This window comes from Suncus etruscus, chromosome 2, assembly GCF_024139225.1.
Source record: "Suncus etruscus isolate mSunEtr1 chromosome 2, mSunEtr1.pri.cur, whole genome shotgun sequence".
Taxonomy (NCBI): Eukaryota; Metazoa; Chordata; class Mammalia; order Eulipotyphla; family Soricidae; genus Suncus; species Suncus etruscus.
The window spans coordinates 113,926,671-113,947,929 of record NC_064849.1 but is presented as its reverse complement, the minus strand read 5'-3'; the positions used below and the strand labels follow the sequence as shown (position 1 = coordinate 113,947,929).

Sequence of the window (21,259 nt, the reverse complement as noted above, 5' to 3'; positions counted from 1 at the left end):
ACAAAATGAAATGTCATTAGGGAAGATCTCAGGGAATCTTAGAAAGGGCATGAGGAGAGTATGACAGACAGAAATAGGTTCACTCTTAGACTCTATAGAATAGTCACAGAAGTAAATCCTGTGCTCAATGCCAGTTCTTTTTTAATGGTATCTTCAGGTTTCTAACAGTTTTATACCCAGGGATAGAAATTCTTATTGATGACAATGCAAACCAAACAAAATCCAAAGCAGGATTTTGATTAGCTACAAGATGTCAACTGGTCTTTTTGTTGTAAGCACTGACTCAGACTTCAAAAACTCTTCAGATGAACTAGCACTGGTCTAGGGACTGATCTGTTTCTTGGCCACCTGGGTTTTCAGTGTGACTGTCACTCTGCTCGTATTTTCTATTCATTTGCTTGCTCTCTGGCTCTAACTCGTGTTTTTGCTTCCTCATTACTTCAGTTTGTAAGTTATTACAAAATATAACCTTTTCCTTTCTACACCTGAGCCCTTCAAGTTCCCATATACTTTTCAACGCGAAGGTATAAATTAGCCAGACCTGTCCTAAGTCTTCTCTAATGCTTTACCAGATGACAGATAGCAAATTCTGTGGCTCAGAAGGGTTGCCACTCTTCAGATGTGTCTGTAGCTGGATGGGGAAATGGAAAATTTGTAGATATTGTTGAGCCTGTCTGGCATCACACACAATACTGGATATAGACTTCTGTAGGTTCTTTTAATTCTACAGAAATAAGGAATGCAATGTAATGAATTAAGTAGCCAGCCCAATAATTAGAGTATGCATGTATTTTGTGAAGAGTGAAGTTTGCAGAAGTAGAGAACTGTAGGGCCTTTTACTAATCAAATCCTTGCTTTCAGGGGTTAGTCCCAAAAGTTTGATTCCTGGCACCGCAACTCACACACCCACACTCATATACCCACACACAGACCCATGTGATGTCCTGCATATAATCTTAGTAAGACAGTGCTGATGAGAAGTTTCAGATACACATATTAGGCAAACAGAAATGGAACACTCTCCTTAGGTTATTCCTTTACAAAGAATGCAATTTAAAAAATTTAAAATCCATACAGTCAAAAAATAGAAAGGGAGACAACAGTCAAGAGGTCATGATTTAGCCCAGTGGATAAAATTGGTAAGAGAAAGCCAAATCTAAAGTGGTTCCAAAGGATGGGAAGTTAAATGAAAGAGTTGTACTACAGAACACAAAGCCTGGGGTCTGGGTAGATCAGAATGTACTGGCTCTTCTTTTAGAGAAGACACTCAAGGGAAAGGGGCTGACAAAGCACCGACATTTGAATATGTTCAGGTGACTCAAGTTCAAGGAACTCCTTTACAGAGTAATAAAATGAAAGATTTTTTACAGGGAGGAACAGAACTACACAGAGTACCCAGACCTTGGGGAAGCAGAGCATACAGCTTTGTTATGTATTGGTTAATGTATGCTCAGTCAAGCTCATGCAGAGCTAAGAATTTTTTTTGTTTTTTTTTTTTTTGGGTCACACCCGGTGGTGCTCAGGGGCTACTCATAGCTCTACGCTCAGAAATCGCTCCTGGCAGGCTCAGGGGACCATATGGGATGCCAGGATTCGAACCACCGACCTTCTGCATGCAAGGCAAACACCTTACCTCCATGCTATCTCTCCGGCCCCTAAGAATTGTTTTGTAATCACAGCCTGCACTCAAAACCTTAACTATTAGTCACCAGAGGAGCCAGGGCCTGGAATGAAACTTAAAGCCAGTTATATAAATAAGTAGTGGGGAAATCCCAACTCCCCCTTTCAGGGTGAGTAATCAATCGTTGAATTCACACAGAAATGTTAAACATATATACCTCAGTGTGGTTGATAAGGAAAACTAGCTCTTTATAAGGGTAAAGATTTCTATAATTAAATGTTTAAATTAGTTTGTGATAAAATTAGACCCCGAGTTTCTGCCATCTACTGGCCAAAGAACTGAAAGTAGATGTGTTTGCGGTAATAGCAGGGTTAGGGTTCACAAGTGCAATGACTAGTTTTATGCCAGAAGTCAAACTTGGGATCTCAACTGGTTTACAGAACTAAGCTTACTATGGAGGGGATAAGAGGTGGGGCAGTGAGGCTGGCAAATGTGTGTTTGTGTTGTGGGGGTTGAAGGTGACTATGAAACCTGATCATTAACAGTGTTGTACAAATCATGGTGCCTAAAACAAACAGAAAAACCTTGGTGTATCATTGAACTGCTTCTTCATCCCAAATTAATTTTAAATAGTGTCTGTAGACACAATCATGTAAATTGTTTTCTGTGGACTCCACTGAATTAAGAAGGCTTTGCATCCTAAAACAGTATTACTTGGTTGGATCAAAATTAGTTTTGATGGGGGGTGAGGGACTGAGTCCAGGTTCTCATACATGTAGGCATGTTGTACTCTAGCACCAAGCTGCATTCCTGGTTCTTAATTTAAAAACAATAAAACGAAATTTGCTGAGTTCATAGAAATACTTTGAAATTATGCCTGCATCAAAATTTTCAGGAATTTAAGCCAAAGGGATGCTGACATATTTTTTTTTTTTTTTTTTTTGGTTTTTGGGCCACACCCGGTAACGCTCAGGGGTTACTCCTGGCTATGTGCTCAGAAGTTGCTCCTGGTTTGGGGGACCATATGGGACGCTGGGGGATCGAACCGCGGTCCGTCCAAGATTAGCACAGGCAAGGCAGGCACCTTACCTTTAGCGCCACCGCCCGGCCCCTGACATATTTTCTTAAGTCTGAATAGCGTATAGAGAAATTGTAGAAACAGCATATAGGAAGTAGTGAAAAAAGACTCCATTGCTAGGTCAAGACAAATGACAGGGGCTGGAGCGATGGTGCAGCAGTAGGGCGTTTGCCTTGCATGCTGCTGACCCAGGACGAGCCTCCGTTCGATCCCTGGTGTCCCATATGGTCCCCCAAGCCAGGAGCGATTTCTGAGTGCATAGCCAGGAGTAACCCCTGAGCGTCACCGGGTGTGCCCCTCACCCCCCAAAAAAGAAGACAAATGACAAGTCTGTATTACTTATTTAACAATTATTCATTTGTCAGGACAAATCTGTGTTACTTATCCCAAGATTATTCACTTAATTGCCATTAAACTTAAAGACTAGAGGAGCTTTCTTGTAATTGTTGGAATGATTTTAAACACATTTAGTCTGTAGGGCGTTTAGCTAGAAGATTAGTAGTGCCCTGTCCAAAGTAAATAACCCTTAGCTTACTCACTTCTACTGGTGGTCTGACCTATGACTGGTACTAATGACAACAGCTTGCCTTTGTGATGCTAGGGATCAAACCCTGGCATTCACATACACAGGAATATATTTCTAGCCCACCAGTTATTTGATCTGAATCAGAATTATAATTGAGTTACACTAAAAGGGAGAGTAGCTATCCCTGAAAGGGAGAAGAGCTATCCCTAAAATCCTAGGTCATAAGCATGGAAAGCCTTATCTTGTTTACAATTTGAAGGGTGGTCTACACATAAAATTCTTACAGGGACAGCTTTGTTTTTCTTTTTGATCTTGGGCCACACTCAGCTATGCTCAGGGATTACTCCTGGCTCTGCTCTCAAATTATTTTTGTAGCGTTTGGGCTACAAAATGGGTTGTCAGGGATGCAATCTGGGTTAGCAGCATGCAAATGCAAGACAAGAACCATAATCTCTGTACTATCTCTTCAGCACCCTGGAGCACATTTTGTAATTATCTTTGATTTTAAACTATCATCTAGTGTGATATTTCATATAAAATATAGATTCCAAGGGCTGGCGAGAGAATGCAGGGGGTAAGGTGCAGCCTTACGTATTGTCAATCCTGCCACTTGTTCCTCTAAAACTTCTATATATGGCCAAACCCACCTGCCCAAGACTACAGTTCGCGGCTGGAATGTTTAACTCTCTTCTTTTATCTTTCCTACTAGCTTTATCTTCAAGCCAGGATGAAGGGAACCTGGGCAAGACTCTTACGTCCTACACTACAATTTGGTCTATTTGCTGTGGCTATTTATGTCGGCCTTTCTCGAGTTTCTGACTATAAACACCACTGGAGCGATGTTTTGATTGGACTTGCTCAAGGAGCTCTGGTTTCTGTATTAGTTGTAAGTATATAAGGCAGTAGCCTCCTTCTTGATACTGAAAAACACCTGGTTAGGTAAAATCTTAAAAAGTCTCAGTGAGACACTTATGCAGAGGCAAAGAATGTGGCTTACTTACTTTAATAGATATCAATCTAATGCTATTCATCTATTTTAGGATAGACAACTAGACAACTAGATTTTATTCTTGTTTATTTGTTTGTTTTTTGGGCCACACCCAGCAGCGCTGAGGGCTATTCCTGCCTCTGCTCAGAAAGCTCTCTTGGCAGGAACTGGGGACCATATGGGATGCTGGGATTCGAACCAACGCTGGTCCTGGGTTGGCCACTTGCAAGGCAAACAAATGCCCCACCGCTGTGCCATCTCTCTGCCCCCTAGATTTTATTCTTTGCAAAAGTTATATAAATCTTACTAAATATTTTTTATCATAAAAGGTTTTGTCTTTAATCAAACTGATTACTGATGTCAAACTAAAATTATTCCCAGATGATATGCTCACTTTACATTATTAAGACATTATTTTTGTGCTCTCAACTATAAGCCCCAATATTTATCCATTAGCTAACATTTATTTTTGCAGATTTCTAATTGTAATTTCATGTTTTTTAAGTTATTTAAACTTTTTCTAATCTGCCCCACACAGGTCGTATATGTATCAGATTTCTTCAAGCAGAGAAATTCTTCTTTCAAAGTAAAAGAGGAGCTCTCTCATACCACTCTGCATGACACATCAGCAGAAGACAATCACTATCATAATAGAAGTCAGCCTTAAAGGTGGCAATATGCCCAAACCAAACCGGCCTGCTTTATAAAGAAATGATTGCAACCAGAGACAACAAAGATGCATTTCCATCCTGGTGCATAAGCCTTAAAGGGACTGCTGCTGCTATTTGGATGCCCACTTTACCTGTGTGTATATATAGTTAACATTTAACACGACAGCTATCAGCAACCAGATCATTTAAAAAATTGTCAAGCCTTTCACTAAAACAATGCCCACCTGTACATTTTTATTAAAAAAAAATGTCATGCTTATGTACAAATGTATATGGAATATGCTTTCTTGGAATGATGCTTAATTTAAATATACATATTAAAGTATTTGAGAAATGTCTTGAGATGGAAGAATAAAATCAATACTTGTAAGCGTTTGTAGATAAGTTATCAAACAGGTGGTGAACAATTTCACATTTTTTTAGTTCACTCTTTATAAGTAGAGGCTGGCAGCAAACACAATATCTCTCTTGATTTTGGTGATTCCTAAGAGAAAAGAAAATTACATTTTCAAGACCCAAAAGAATGTAATTCTCTACTACAATTTTAAAACCAGCATAAGAATCATGATAGCTGATATAGCAAACTAGACAATACAAAACTTTGAAGTTGTGAAAGATATCAGGAGTCCATGGCTTCCTCTGAGATGTGAAAAACTCAGAATCTAGACCCAGTTCTTAGGACTGAATCTTTGACTACTAAGCTATTAGTCAACTCACCAAAAAAAGGAATTACTTTTCAACATATTCAGAAGGCTTTATATATCCTTCATAATTTGCCTTATGAAATTCTTCTGGACTAGATTAAGACAGACATCATGACTTCAAAAGATTACATAATTAGACAATCTTCATGAATATATCACACATTTTTGTTTTGCAAACCTCTTTAGATACTAGGTAGAAATTATATTTGTTACAGTATTTAGACTATTAGAAGAAAAACAAAAAGATGGAGAATCTTATGGATTAGATGCTGACCTTCTGCAAATTTATTTTCTAGTTCAGTGTTCCCAATAGCTTTTGCAGCTTGACACATTTGCCGAAGTAGTTCTTCTAACCGCCTCATACAACGAATTATGCTGCCTGGACAGAAAAAGGAAACAAATAACTTGTAAAATGGCAACAACTGGGAAGAGCAGAGTTTTTGTTGAGTGTGAGAACATGAAGTGATTATATATGAAGTATTTCCCATGCTGTTATCTGGCTAGTGAAATTGAGCAACTGGGCGCTAGACACTTAAGATTATAGAGATAAAAACACTTCTTATCCTTGGCTAGTAGTACAGAGTTATGGATTTATCATAATGTCTAACACCTGGTCTCAATGGAGGTAAATAAATGCTCCTGGGACAGCATAGCAGCTCTGGTGAAGAAAGCAAAAATGATGCACTAACTGGCTCTAAAGTAAGGTCTCTTACAAGGAAATCAGCATAAAATCATTGAGGCAACGCAAAAGCCAGGCAAAATCCATCTATTGGAGCCAGAGCGATAGCCCAGCAGTAGGGTGCTTGCCTTGCCTGTGGTTGACCCAGGACAAACCTTGGTTCGATCCCCGGGCGTCCCTTATGGTCCCCCAAGTCAGGAGTGATCACTGAGTGTCACTGAGTGTGGCCCAAAAACAAAGCCCCCAAAAATCCATCTATTAAAAAATTTGAGTGTGGTCTATTAGGCATCTGGTACAACATCCCAGGAAGAGAACGCAATCGGAAAAACAGGATAAAGTTTATTATCTAATTTAAAGATGCCAGTAATTAATCTTGACTATTTAGGAAGTACTTTTATCATGTTTACTTCTATGACCTGTAATAAGCACTAAAAAGGAGAAAACCATTTTCCTATTTGGATTTAGTCGTCTTCTTGTGTGTACCAAGTACTTTCATCAAAGCTGAACCTGAAAACAGACTCACTTCACCAGATTTAGAAGAACCTGGTATCTTTTCCCAAAGTTGCTAAACATCTAATTTTTAAAAAGGCCTGTCCTAGGGTTCAAAGCCCAGCACTCCATATAGTCCCAGTGCAGAGCCAGGAGTAAGTCCTGAGCATTGCTTTGCTGTGGCAGCCCAAAAACACAAAATAAGTCTTGTCCTTGACCTGGGGTGGAGAAGGGTTAGACGCTGAGGCCAACCTTTTATTGCTGGGTAACCCAGTCTTCAATATGCAGACTTGTGTTTAGGTCCTTGGGTTTTCTCCCCAGTTGGGAACTTCACTTTTACTGAGTACACTAGTTATGTTGGTTTCTTTGACCTGCAAGCTTTAAAATCACTGGAGGTGTTCATCAACTTCTTAAAACTGGAATAATTTATTAACATTTTCCAAGTTCTTATAGTCATTGTGCAATTTAATGCCCTTCACACATCACATTTCAATATGCATGTGGGGAAAAGTAGTGGTACAATTTAATTCATAAAGCAGATCACCAGTAGATCACCTTGTTGCCCTATAAAATAGTTCAGTCCCTGAACTGATAGGATCGTAACTGGTTTCTAACCATATCTAGGTACCATAACAATGAGAGAGAACAAAGATGCTATTTCAAGCAGGCAGGGTATGAGCTTGTTCAGAGAAATTACCAACAGCACACAGGGCTGCCACCTTACAACTGGGATACTGCCTCATAGGGGAATACTATGCCCTTACATATAAGATGATCATCTGCTTAAGACCTGATTCAGTGGTGTGAATGGAGGAAAAAAACTATCTGGGGCCCTGGATTTCAGCCCAGATCCTGCCACTATATAATTGTCATTATGGTGTAGATCCTTAACCCCTTTTTTACTTCCCTTTTTCATTTGTAAGATTAGTAACAAATACAATTTACACAACTCCACCTATTCCTGAATTTCTCTCAATTAAAGAGACACATGTAGAAATTCTTGGACAAGTACAAATCTGCCAGGAGTAATTCCTGAGCACTACTACCAGGTGTAACCCCTGAGTTCCACAATTCTTATTTTCTTTTGGTGGAGAGGATTTCACCTGGCAGTCAGTACTCAGGGGTTACTCCTATTTCTGTGCTCAGAAATTGCTCCTGGCTGGCTTATGAGACCATATAGGACACCGGAATTCAAACCACAAGCATTCCTGGGTTGGCTGTGTGCAAGACAAATGCCCTACTGCTGTGCTATTTCTCTGGCCCCACAACTCACATTTCTTATTTACTACAATTCTCTCGAATTCAAGGGTTTACTTTACTAAATTTTGAATTAGGACCAACTACTTGAAGTGCTAGACAAAAGCTGCAATCATAACCTTCTAGATTATATTTTAATATCCCCACTGCCCCCTGGTTCTAGATTCTTAACTATGGTCTTAAAGCCATACAGGATCATACAACTGAATGAAAGAGTTGCCAAAAGTTGGCAACAGTAAAAGGATTTCTGAATTTATAATGAATAAAATTTCAGAATCAACCACATGATGAATCTGAAGTATTTCTACCAGTCTTTGCCTACAATACTACATTTCTCAGTAAAAAAGGGATCATGACAGGCCCTGAGCAGTGGCGCCAGCGGTAGGGCATTTGCCTTGCTATGTGCTAACCTAGGACAGTCCGTGGTTTGCATGTTATTTTCTATCTCTGAAAACAGATACAACACTTCGTGGGCTAGAAATCTGAATGCAGTATTTGCTAATCATGAGAAACATGCACAAGACGAGGAAAGAATAGATATTCTAAAATGAAAAAACTAAATAAAAACAGGTGAAAATAAAAGATGGGTAGGAAAAGATAATATACTGGAAAAGAGAAATAATTTTGGGGGGGTTATTTTTGGCCACATCCAGTGATGCTCAGGAATCACTCCTGACAAGCCTGGGGGTACCATATGGGATGCTGAGATCAAATCCCAGTTGGCCATGTGCAAGGCAGGCATCCTAACAACTATACTATTTCTCAGGTCCTGAGAAATGATTTTCTAAGTAAATAAAGCCTCTTAGTCTTTTGTTGGATTACATCTTATTTTTAAGACTAAATAATCTTACCTAAAAAAGTGTAGTTGGTAAATGGGACTTGAATCAGAAAAAAACACAAAAGCTGCATTAATATTAGGTCTCATTTCAAGTTATAGTTGCAAAAGTATATGTAGCAATCCTTTGTTATATACAAATATTTTATAAATATTTTTATATATTTGTTATATACTCAAAGATATCAAGCTCCAAATTCCCCATCTTTATGCTCTCTCAAACACTTAAGTTATTACACAAACATCTATCTGGATTTCTATGTGCTTGCTTAAATGAGGTGACAGTATCATTTCCTCATTTTACACCTTCAATTATTGCTGTAACATTTTTTTCTTCTTCATCTCCACCCACTGCTGTAACATCTATTAAATATCACATACCTATTACATATTTCTTTCCATAAAAACTCTAGGATATGGGGCTGGAGCAGTGGCGCAGTAGTAGGACGTTTGCCTTGCACGCAGCTAATGCAGGACAGACTGGTTCGACCCCCAGTGTCCCATACAGTTTCCCCAAGCCAGGAGCAATTTCTGAGTGCATAGCCAGGAGTAACCCCTGAGTATCACTGTGTGTGTGACAAAAACAAAACAAAACAAAACAAAACAAACCCCCCCCCCCAAGAACCTCTAGGATAACCTTTTATGTAATTGCATGCACTGACACAATAATTTATAAAGCGCTCATTAATAAAAAGGACCTAAGGGGAATATTTTTTATATAGGAAAATACTGCATTTTATTACTAAAAATTAATATATACTCTTGTTTAGTTAAAACAATATAAGAACAGTTCTTACATCAGAAATATGTGAATAACGTCTTTTTCTTTTTGTTTTTGTTTTTTTCGGCCACACCTGTTTGATGCTCAGGGGTTACTCCTGGCTAAGCGCTCAGAAATTGCCCCTGGCTTGGGGGGACCATATGGGACGCCAAGGGAATTGAACCGCGGTCCTTCCTTGGCTAGCGCTTGCAAGGCAGACACCTTACCTCTAGCGCCACCTCACCGGTCCCGAATAAGGTCTTTTTCATTCTGGTTTTCTCTTGAACATGTACTCCCTCTCTCTCTTTTTTTTTTTAATTTGTTTTTGTTTTTTGGGAGGCCACACCCAGTAATGTTCAGGGATTACGCCTGGCTTTGATTTCAAAAATCACTCCTGGTAGGCTCATGGGACCAGATGAGATACTGGGCATGGAAATAGGGCTTGTCGTTTGCAAGGCCAGTGCCCAGCTGTGATATCACTCCAACCACTCAGATTTTTCTAAATAAGTTTCAATAAAAAACCATCTTGTTTCACTATTTCACCTCCTTCTGAAATCGTTTTCTGTGAGAGAAAGAAAATGAACCTAGAACACTTATCCCAAGGTTAGGACTCCCTCCTCCTCCTCCTCCTCTTCCTCTTCCTACCCCTCCCCTCCCCTCCACTCTTCTCCTCTCCTTTCCTGAAAAGAGCTATTCCTCACTCTTAGGTACATGGCTCTGAGTAATCAGGTAACAGGAGTGATTGCCTATTACAAGTAGATCAACAGACTTCAGGCGAAGCTTGACAACTGCCTCATGGGGCTGGCAGGATATGAGTGTCTGTGCAGTGTAAGTGTTCATAGCAGACTTTACTGACCCATTCCAAACCAAGCATTTTCCCAAACTGATAGCCAAGATGTGTCAAGCACAGAGACAGATACACTCTCTTCTCAAGTTATTCTCCTTTGCAACCCTATTTACTGAGCCACAATTATCAGTCACTCTATGCTGGGCATAAAATCCCCTACTCTCTCTCTCTGAAGTTGTTCTCAACCTTTGTAGAGAGATGATCTTGACTCATATTATTTCAGTGCCAATATAATTTGGAGAGAGAGAGAGAGAGTGAGAATGAATACAAAATTTAACCATACCTTCAAAGACATCTGTCATTTTGCAGATATGAGCAAAAGTAGCTCCTGTTGCCCAGGTATATACTACATCCATTAAGTGAGGTTTGAAAGCGTTTAGATAACTTTCCTCATCAATTTCCAATTTGGCTTCTGCTGAAACTTTTGCGATTCTTTTAGCACATTCCTTTGAAGATAAAGACAATTTAGTTTTCTTATTTATGAACCCCGTATTAATTTTACTTTAGGTCTCAAAATCAATATTTTACAATGTCTCATTTTCATTTTAGATGATATGCCTGCAATTTTAACATTTTGCTTTTCTAGGAAGTCAAATGGTTCCTATGCCACTGCTAAGCGATCAAAGTTTTCCCATTAAATTGAAGAAAACTAAGAAAACAGTACCAAGATCATTATTTTAACTGTTCTCCCTTTCCTACAAGACACCAAAACTCATTAAAGTTATTCAAGAGTAGCATTTAACTAATCTTTAATTGTTTCATTAACAAAACAAAGAAATTCGTTAAAGAAATGCTTAGACAAATTACAAGTCAAACCCCTACCCAATATTACTATTTTGAGGGAATTTGGACTCTACCTTTTGGTATCAAGAGTCTACTTTTCACTCTGCTAGTAGTTATATGGTGCTGTAGATTCAAACCAGAGTGTGCAAGATGCAAGGCAAGGATACAAATCCCTGTATTCTTTCTCTCGCCCACCCAACAATACTTTTTTTAAACAAATCTTGACATTTTCTCCTCAAAATGAGAAAACTTGATTCATTTTTTTAACTTTGTAATTTAAGAGGATTTCCTAAGTTTCAATTTCTTACTGATATTAGGTGATGCTAATTAAGTGTTCCATTCAGGGAGGGGTCTTTTTAATCCTCTCTTGAAATACCTTAGAGTTCATCTTTCCCTGAAATTCTACCTAATGTTGAAAAGTAGATAATTAGTTTACCTGAAAAAATAAATAAAAGAAAAAATCATTATGACAAGCTAAATGTAGCTTTGAGGATTCAGATAATTTCTAAGGATAAAAGATTTTAAAACTCTTGCAAACTAAAATGTTAAAGTGTACAATATAATACTAAAGGGCTGAATGAGTATAGGGGTTAAGGCTATTATCTTGCACAGTCAGACTACCCAGGTTCAATTCCCAGCACAACAAATGGTCTTTTGAGCACAGCCCAAAGTGATGTCTGAGTATAGCCAAGTGTAGCCCCAAACAAAATTTAAAAATAAAAGGAAATAAAATTCTAGTTCCTCAACATGCTAATCTTAATGCCTAAGAAAATGGCACAGGCACCTATTAATATTCTAGGCTGATTACAGTGTTAACTCTGCAATCACAGCAACTCGTTCAATTTACTACATGGGTAGATGAAAATACTTAATTATTAAAATTAAAACACAGAAGCTACATATAATACAGTGTATAAGGCATATGCCATACAGGTGACTGACCCCAGGTTAATCCCCAGCACCACAGCCCCCCAAGAATTCCTACATTAACCCTGAGTTCCTTAAAAACTGCTGGATGATGGTTCTGAAGGTTCCTAAGCACTAATAGGATGTCTCAGGTAGTCTCAGTACCACATCCTTGAGTCCTCATGCTAGAGAATCTGTCAATCACTGCTTCCAAAGTTGCTCCCTAAAACTCCCTTCCCACAAATAATGTTATTAAAATAGAATTCAATGGGGCTGGAGCAGTAAGGCGTCTGTCTTGCTGGCACTAGCCTAGGATGGACCATGGTTTGATTCCCGGGCGTCCCATATGGTCCCACAAGCCAGAAGTGATTTCTGAGTGCATACCCAGGAATAACCCTGAGTGTCACCAGGTGTGGCCTCCCCACCAAAATAAAATTAAATGACAAGACTATTAATATTTATTCATAAATGAAGCTGTGTACAGACTGATAATGTATTATGATCAGACTGCCCAATATATTTATATCATTACAATAAAATATGCAGTCCAAAAAATTCTTACCTGCATTTGACGAAGTGGTCCTGCTAATTGCTCTGTCAATTTGGGCATCTCACTGGACTAAAGAAAAAAAGAAAAATTAGATGAAAAAACTCAATTTAAGTAACAGTATATATCTGCTTTAAAGGCTTTGTGTTATTTTATTAATATCAAATCATAAGATTTTAGTTATTAAAACTTAGGATTTATAAACAATTTATATAGTTTACGACTCCTCCCATGCTAAATTATATATTGTCTATTATGTTTCAGAAGAAAATATTACTGCTAAATCTAAAGTGTGCTAAACTAGGTATTTTTTGTAACTACAACCTGACCTAAGGGAGAAAAAAATTGTAAATATACATATTTAGTTTATTGACATAAACATAATTATAATTCATTGTATTATAGAATGATTTTGAAAGTTTTTGACTTCCAGGCAAACCTCAATCCCTAAAATGGAAAACCTTGGATAAAGAATATTAAAAATAACATCTTAATCATTTTACCCAGACATTTCTAGTTCTCTTGAAGAGTGCAAGACAGTTAAATATATTCTGGGTTTCAAAAGATAGTACAGGGTAAAACACATACCTTGCGTGTCGTTAACACTGACTAGATTTGTGAGTGATGACACCACTTAATTCTCCAAGCCTCAATGGATGTAGCCCTGGCGACCCTAAGATCACCAAGGTGGTTCGGGTAATGCCAGCACACACAGCTCTCATTAAATTGCCAGCCTGAATGACAATGACTGAGAATCACCCAGAAAGAGGACTGCTTGGGAGACATCCCATCATTCCAAAGTTTATTCTGAATTTCAGTTCATAATATTGCCCTTTGTAGTATGGAAGGCAGTGAATTTCTAAATTAGAACAATAGAAATTTCAGAGCTAAAATGAAATTTCAGTTTTATATTGAAAAGGACATGATTGCTAAATGTCTTTTTTTTTTTTTACATTGTATCTGCTCGGGGTAAACAGATACTGACAACTTTTTACTTTTTACTGCTAGTTGTATGTAAAAAGTATTAATCTAATTATTCTAACAATGTTCTCACACTAGAAATATGCAATTTGTTCTTTCATCTCTCCTTTTTATCACAAATAAAATTCTATCAGTGAAGCCTATCCTCTTAAGTTCATTCACATACAATAATTTTTTCTTGCTGATTTCTTCACTAGTGAAGACTTCACTTTTATCAAAACTTTCAAAGTATACACATACACTTTCCCTTGTCATTAATCATCATGTATTGACACAAAATTATCTGTTCCATCCCTAAAGCTTAGAGCTGAACATTAGACATAGTAATTAATATATGTAGATAGTTTATGAAAAGTAATTTTTAAATCACTATGAAAAATGTAAGGACACAATTTTATAAAGAATGCTTTTAAAATAGAAATTTGGTAACAAATTAGTTTATAAAAAAAGATTCCTGTGTTTTTAACAAGTATTTGAGTAAATTTATTCTTATTTCTGGCTAAAGTATCAACAAAAGTCCATGTGACATTTAGCACAATTTTCCATCTTGATGTTGAAGGGCATCATCACAAGAATTGATGACACTATAATGAACACACTGTGGTTTTGACTGAACAAATCTAGCCATATACAGTGACATCATGCTTCAAAAATGAAGTTCTGATTTGGCAAGGACTAAGAGTCGAAAATGTAGAAACTCCACTTTATATTTAAAGCACTGCCCTTCGCACTAAGAATCAGTAGGATAACAAACACTTCATTAATTATTCTCTAGATTTTGGGGAAGAGTACTGATGTATCACTAATTTCTTTTGCCTTATTTTACCACTAATTTTTTTTTTTTTAATTTTGGGACCACACCTGGGTTAGTAGTCAAGAGTTGCTCCTGGTGTTGGCTCAAGAGACCACAGTGCTGGGGGTTGAAACCAGCCATCCAGTATGCAATATATATGTTCTAAATAGTTGAGCTTTCTCTCTGGCCCTTCATCTTTCCTGTCTAACACTGAACTTCAAACAATGCACTGGTAACAGAAGACATTTAACTTGAAATTTGAAAGTTTATCCAAAGCAAACTATTTCACTATCCAATTGGAGATCTTCCCTTCTTTTTCAAAAGTTCGTGTTTACAAACACTATGCTTTCATGAAAAACAATAATATTCTATTTCTGAATAGCAAGCAATAAAAACTAAATTATTTAATTACTATTTGGCTTTTAGGTCACCAAAAGAGTTCAGTACTCTTCACTCAGTCCTTAGGAGTCACTCTCAGAAGTGCTCAGGTGTTCATGTAGTGCTAGGGATCAAACTTGGGCCTCTTGCAAAGGCGTTGAGCCATAATTTTGGCCTCTAAATTTATTTAATGCAATTTATAATGTTTAGGTTGCACTTATTCCTAGTTAAGATGTCCATGCTATTAAGTAAAATAATTCCTTAAGAGGACAGGGAGATAGTTCATGTGGCAGAACATTTTAATATGCCTGAGGCCTTTAGTTTGATTCCCAGTAGTGCATGCATTCCCCTCATGTCGCATCATTGCAAGGTGTAGTCTAGTTTAAAAGTCTGCAATACTATTAAAATTAAACAGAATGTGTCCATTAAGAAATAAAGTGTCAAAAATATATTAACTCACATTCTCTTGAAACACAAAGCAGCTTAGTAGTGCTGTTGCCTGTTCAGCAGACAGGTCATTGAAAAGGCCATTAAACATCATCTCAGTTAGGAGGAGTTCATCAGCACTAAACCGCCACAAAACAAAACAAAGAAAACCAAATGTCAGAGTATAAAAACTTACATATGAACCCAGCCATCCTAAAAATTTAGCAGTTTTTTTTTTTTTTTTGGTTTTTAGGCCACATCCGGTAGTGCTCAGGGGTTTACTCCTGGCTCTGCACTCAGAAATTGCTCCTGGTGGACTCGGGGGACCACATGGGATGCCAGGGATCGAACCAAGGTCCGGGATGGACCACGTGCAAGGCAAATGCCCTACCACTGTGCTATCACTCTGGACCAAAATTTAATTTTTAATAAAATACATTACTAGACCATAAGGAATAATCAATGAAAAATGAAAAGTATTTAGTAACTGAAAAAAATCACAGGTCCTTAATTATAGAAAACAAATGTAAAACACATTTCGTATAAAACACATAGACCTCATATTAGCAAATACCAAAACCTATATATTCAAATAAAGAACCATTCCTCCCATTCCCCCAAACGGTGAAGTATTTTAAAGGTTTGTTCTTTCCATATGCTTATAGCATAAAGATTGGGAGATTCAGGATCAATGAATGTCCACCTTGAGTAGGATCAAAAGTGAGTACAGTTCTGGGTAGTGGTTGTGTTTTAATAGTAAATCCAGTAGTAGCAGCTAAGGCTTAATTCTGGAGAATTAAAAACAGTAAAAAGCCAATTTTAGAGAAAAAAACATATTTTGATATGTAAGTTACCTCTACAAACAAAATGTATCTTAGGGTATAATTAGTACCCGTTCTTCAAAGACTGAATCTAGCTGCATGTAACAGAAATTAACTTCTGTCGTAATTACCATATATACAATTACTACAAATAATTCCCATAACATGACTCAGGCATAGCAGACTAACAATGTAGTCTAGATTTAATCAAGTCAATGATTAAACTTCTTGTTTTTGTTTCTTGTAATAGGAAAGCTGGCTTTATCAGTTTGAGAAACATTAGTCAAATTTAACTTGAGATATAACTTTGGCTAGTGCAATGACTTAAAATGTAATTTTTTTTCCAGGCCACACCCGTTTGATGCTCAGGGGTTACTCTTGGCCAAGTGCTCAGAAATTGCACCTGGCTTGGTGGACCATATGGGATGCCAGGGGATCAAACCGCGGTCCTTCCTTGGCTAGTGCTTGCAAGGCAGACACCTTACCTCTAGCGCCACCTCGCCAGCCCCAACTTAAAATGTAATTTTAAATGAGTATTTAACAGCTAAAATTCAAGAGAATTCATCTTCTTAGATTGGCATTTTGCCTTTTCTAATATATAGTATAACATTATTTTGTTAGAGATTAGGTAGTTACTGCCCTCTTTTGGTGGCCAAAATAGTTCTATTTTCTATCGTCCCCTCTTAGTCACTGAGATAGTATACAAAATAGATGATTAATAAAAACACTGAACAAAGCTTCACTATAAATATCTGAAACCCATACAGAGAGCTTGCAATTCTCTTAGCCCCATCAAGGCTTTGGGGGTTCCTATAAAACTTTTATGGAGTTACTGAGAATGATGGTTATAATTAAGGTTATTGTGAAAAAGTAATATGTGAACAAATAATAATGGCCATTATCAACAAAGGCAAGAATCTCCAGGGTAATGCCTATCATGTGAGACTTGAATCAGCCTCATACAACCAGCCCTCATGAACTGCTTTCTGTCCCACAGAAAACAATATAATGAATAAGTGAAAGCTGCTATTTCAAATGAGTAAGTTCCCCCCCAACCCCGCAAATGAGTAAGCTTTAAAGGAAGGTGATTTTGTTTAGTTTTCCTTTTTTTTTTTTGAGGCCAAACCCAGTGGCACTCAGAGGTTACTCCTGACTGTTAGCTTAGAAAATACTCCTGGGGGCTGGAGCAGTGGTAGGACATTTGCCTTGCACTCGGCTGACCAAGGATGAATCAGTTTGATCCCCCAGCATCCCATATGGTCTCCCAAGCCAGGAGCAATTTTTGAGCGCATAGCCAAGAGTAACCCTTGAGCATCACCGGGTGTGGCCTAAAAACAGAAACAAACAACAAAAAAGAAATTACTCCTGGCAGGTTGGGGGGAGGGGGGAAACCATATGAGATAATACATATCAAACCCCGTCAATCAAGTGCAAGGCAAACACCCTACCTGCTTTGCTATTGCTCTGGCCCGATGGCAATTTTTAATGGGGCAAGATTACTAAAACAAACAACAGTTTATAAGTAATATTTATCTGTAGCTATAATATACTTTTAGACCATTATGTTAAGAAAATTCTGGACAATTATAAAAGGAAACTAGTTATTCAACTAAGTTTCAAGGCTGAAAAAATAAAGGATACAAAAGTGTCTATAAAAATTGTATATGAACCACAAACATATGTAATGATTACAATTACATAGTCTCACAAAGCATCATGCAAATGCTAACAAAGTTTGTGTTGACTCTTGAAACAAAAAAAATTATCCTTTTCTATTTTCTCAATGTCATGAGCAACATCTTTCCATTTATAATGTGGAAACCATTATACCAGGGGTGGCGAACAAGTTCGACACAAAGAGCCAAAATTTTAAACTGTGAGAGTCAGAGAGCCACACCACGCAGTGACCTGCCAAAACATACACTCAAAAGCATCTAATTTTAACAATAATATATTAAACACATATTGCATTTTGCCATTTTGAGTGAGGGTAAAAATCCTGTTTGCCACCCCTGCATTATACAAATTTTATATTTTGTATAGTGAATGGGTAGGAGGGTAAGGAGATAAAATCTAAAGACTCATACTGAAGTATATAATGTATGCTTTTACCAGAGTTTTAACTTTATTTCTGAGACAAATGTATCCCAATGTTAATAATCCTAATTTAAAAGCAGTATCCCCTTTAAAATCAGTTTTCCAGGGGCCGAAGCGATAGCACAATGGTAGGGCATTAGCCTTGCACGTGGCTGACACAGGACAGACCAGGTTCCATCCCCGGTGTCCAATATGGTCCCCAAGCCAGGAACGATTTCTGAGTGCATAGCTGGGAGTAACAATCCCTGAGCGTCACGGGGTGTGGCCTCAAAACAAAACAAAATCACCTTCCTTAAAACTTACTCATTTGAAATAGCAGCTTTCACTTATTCTCTATAATGGTTTCTGTGGGACAGAAAGCAATTCATGAGGGCTGGTTGTATGTATTCAAGTCTCACATGATAGGCATCACCCTGAAGATAATTTCTTGCCTTTGTTCATAATGGCCATTATTATTTGTTCACATATAACATTAAAACTGATTGAGGTGGGGGAGGTTTGGGCCACACTCAGTGACATTCAGGGATTACTCCTGGCTTGGGGAACCATATGGGACGCCAGGGGATCAGACTGTGGTCCATCCTAGGTTAGCGCGTGCAAAGCAACATCCTACTGCTTGGCCCCAAAATTTCAGTTTTCTAGATGAGGACCCACCTGCTTATCTCACAAGCCACTCGTCCTTTCATCTCTATGACATCAGAAGAAGTGGCAAACCCCAACCTCCGGAGGACACGTTTTCGACATTTGAGCTCATCCATTTGCAGAACAGTTCTTGCTTTCTTTAGTTCTCGTTTTGCAGATTTAATATCTATTGCAATCTATAAAAAAAAGCAAACTTGGATTTAATTATGAATACCTTACAACATATTCACTCTGCAAAGATTTACACTGAAGCTTTAATAAATAAGACATATTTTTAGGTTATTAAAGGCTCTGACACCATATAACTACATAAAGAGCTTTATAATATTAGAAGTAACAATCAGCTGTCTAATCAAAGTATCAAGTAATTGTATTACATAGATCTACAATACAAAAAGACAAATAAAGTTGGTGTCTGAATTTGCCAACTAAACCAAAGAGTAGCTAATCAAAACATAAAAATCTGTCTCTTTGACCTGCTACCCTTGAAATGTGTACCTATTTAAAGGTACAGCTTTTTTGTCTGAGATGTGTATTTCCTTTCTTTTTCCTTATAGTACATTTGCCCATTTCTCTCCCTGAGATGTGTACTACTACTTTACAAAACATATTTCTTCTCAGAACTGAGTCTGTATCTGTCCCCAAATGTTTACTTTTTATACTTATGTGTTATCTCATTTTAGAAATTCATTGTAGATCTATTTGGGATACTACTTTGCTTTTCTCCACTCTGGAGAAGCCCATGCTCTCCCCTGAGCACATATCTCTCTAAAAATACATATCCACTGTAGCATATAATAAAAGGACATATGTTATGTAAGGATTAATGATGAAAGGCTTAAACAAGAAGATATACTTATTAACAGTAATTCAATCTGTTAGGTCACACCCTGCTTTTAACCAAAACAAAGGCAGTCCTCAAACTTCCTCTTTTCACCAGCCCCTTTGACTTATAAAAGTCCACCTGAATATCAGTCAAGAAACCCTCTCCTGGTTAGGAAATAAAGGTTTTGGTTTGGCTTGGCAGGGAGTGGGACCACCAGGCAAGAGTCCAACCGACTCTATGATTCTCTCCTGACTGGCTTGATTTATTAATTCTGGTGGCTACCTTGTTCAGTCCCATTCACCCAGGGTTCAAAATACAGCATGTGCATCAAATAAGGAGCGCCAAAATTACACTAAGCAATTAATAGAATCAAGAAGTAGCCTAGATGTAACACAAAAGTAGTGGGGAATTATAAAATCAGACTTACACGGGCCAGAGTAAGTACAGTAGATAAGGCTAACTGGCCCTCCATGCAGCCAACACACTTCCAATTCCCAGCACCAAAGGTCTCCCAAGCCCCAGCAGGGGAAGTTCCTAATCACAGAGCCAGGAGTAAACCTAGTACTGGCAGGTATGCCTCACAAACAAAAAAGCAAACAAACAAAAAACTTTCAACCAAATAAAATATTACTTGATTCCATTTTATATAAGTATACACAAAATGGAATATTACTCAAATACAAAATGAAATCTTGCCATTTGACACATGGATTGAACTAGAGGGAGGTCATATTACGAAGTCAGAGGGAAAAGGACAAATGAGAAATGATCTTGCTCATTTGTGGCATATACAATATCAGAAAGGGGTAAATAAAAGTCCTTAAATTCTAACAACAGAACTGAAGTTACCAAAGGGTGGGGTGGAAGGAGAGAAAATGAACAGACATTAATTAAAACTACCATAAAAATAAGTATTTTTAGGGGCCGGAGCAGTGGTACAAGCGGTAAGGTGTCTGCCTTGCCCGCACTAGCCTAGGATGGACTGTGGTTCAATCCCCTGGTGTCCCATATGGTCCCCCAAGTCAGGAGCGATTTCTGAGTGCATAGCCAGGAATAACACCTGAGTGTCAGCGGGTGTGCCACCCCCCCCCATAAATATTTTTAAAAATTTCCTTTCGGGGCCTGTAGAGATAGTACCATGGCCAACCTGGATCCAGTCTCAATGCCCCTTATGATTCCCCAAGCCTTGCTAAGAGATCTCTGAATGCAGAGCCAAGAGTATGTTCTGAGTACCATTGGGTATTGTCCCCAAACAAGTCATAGACCAGATGGCTTTAATCAATGAAGTTTACCAAACAAAGGAATTAAGCAGGGCAGGAGAGAATGCACAGTAGGGCATTTGCCTTGGACAAAGCTAACCCAGAATGGACCTGAGTTCAATTTCCAGCATTTCATATGATCCCCTGAGCCTGCCAGGAGCGATTTCTGAGCACAGAGCCAGGAGAACTGCTGGGTGTGAACCAAACACAAAAGAAAAAAAAAAAAAAAGCTTATTTAATGACTCTTTAAAAAAAAAAAAAAAGAAAAAAGAAAAAGCCAAAACAACCCCAAAACCAATACTAGAAAAGAGACACACACACACACACAAAACTATTTATTACCTG

The 21,259-nt window shown here is 38.0% G+C and overlaps 2 protein-coding genes across 3 annotated transcripts in view; one reads left to right on the top strand and one right to left on the bottom strand.

Annotated features, from left to right (window-relative positions):
- PLPP1 (phospholipid phosphatase 1) overlaps window positions 1-5,256 on the top strand; it is a 73,987-nt gene extending 68,731 nt beyond the window's left edge. For both annotated transcript variants that reach the window (XM_049768130.1, XM_049768129.1), the window contains exons 5-6: window positions 3,935-4,111; window positions 4,752-5,256. In XM_049768130.1, the coding sequence (XP_049624087.1) occupies window positions 3,935-4,111; window positions 4,752-4,880 (306 nt within the window). In that variant the 3' untranslated portion in view covers window positions 4,881-5,256. The remainder of the gene's footprint in view (window positions 1-3,934; window positions 4,112-4,751) is intronic.
- Window positions 5,088-21,259, bottom strand: part of MTREX (Mtr4 exosome RNA helicase) — a 66,116-nt gene continuing 49,944 nt past the window's right edge. Inside the window, exons 22-27 of the mRNA XM_049768109.1 lie at window positions 18,842-19,005; window positions 15,304-15,409; window positions 12,707-12,763; window positions 10,739-10,901; window positions 5,863-5,967; window positions 5,088-5,368 (exon numbers count right to left, since the gene is read on the bottom strand). Coding sequence (XP_049624066.1) covers window positions 5,316-5,368; window positions 5,863-5,967; window positions 10,739-10,901; window positions 12,707-12,763; window positions 15,304-15,409; window positions 18,842-19,005 — 648 coding nt within the window. The 3' untranslated portion in view covers window positions 5,088-5,315. The remainder of the gene's footprint in view (window positions 5,369-5,862; window positions 5,968-10,738; window positions 10,902-12,706; window positions 12,764-15,303; window positions 15,410-18,841; window positions 19,006-21,259) is intronic.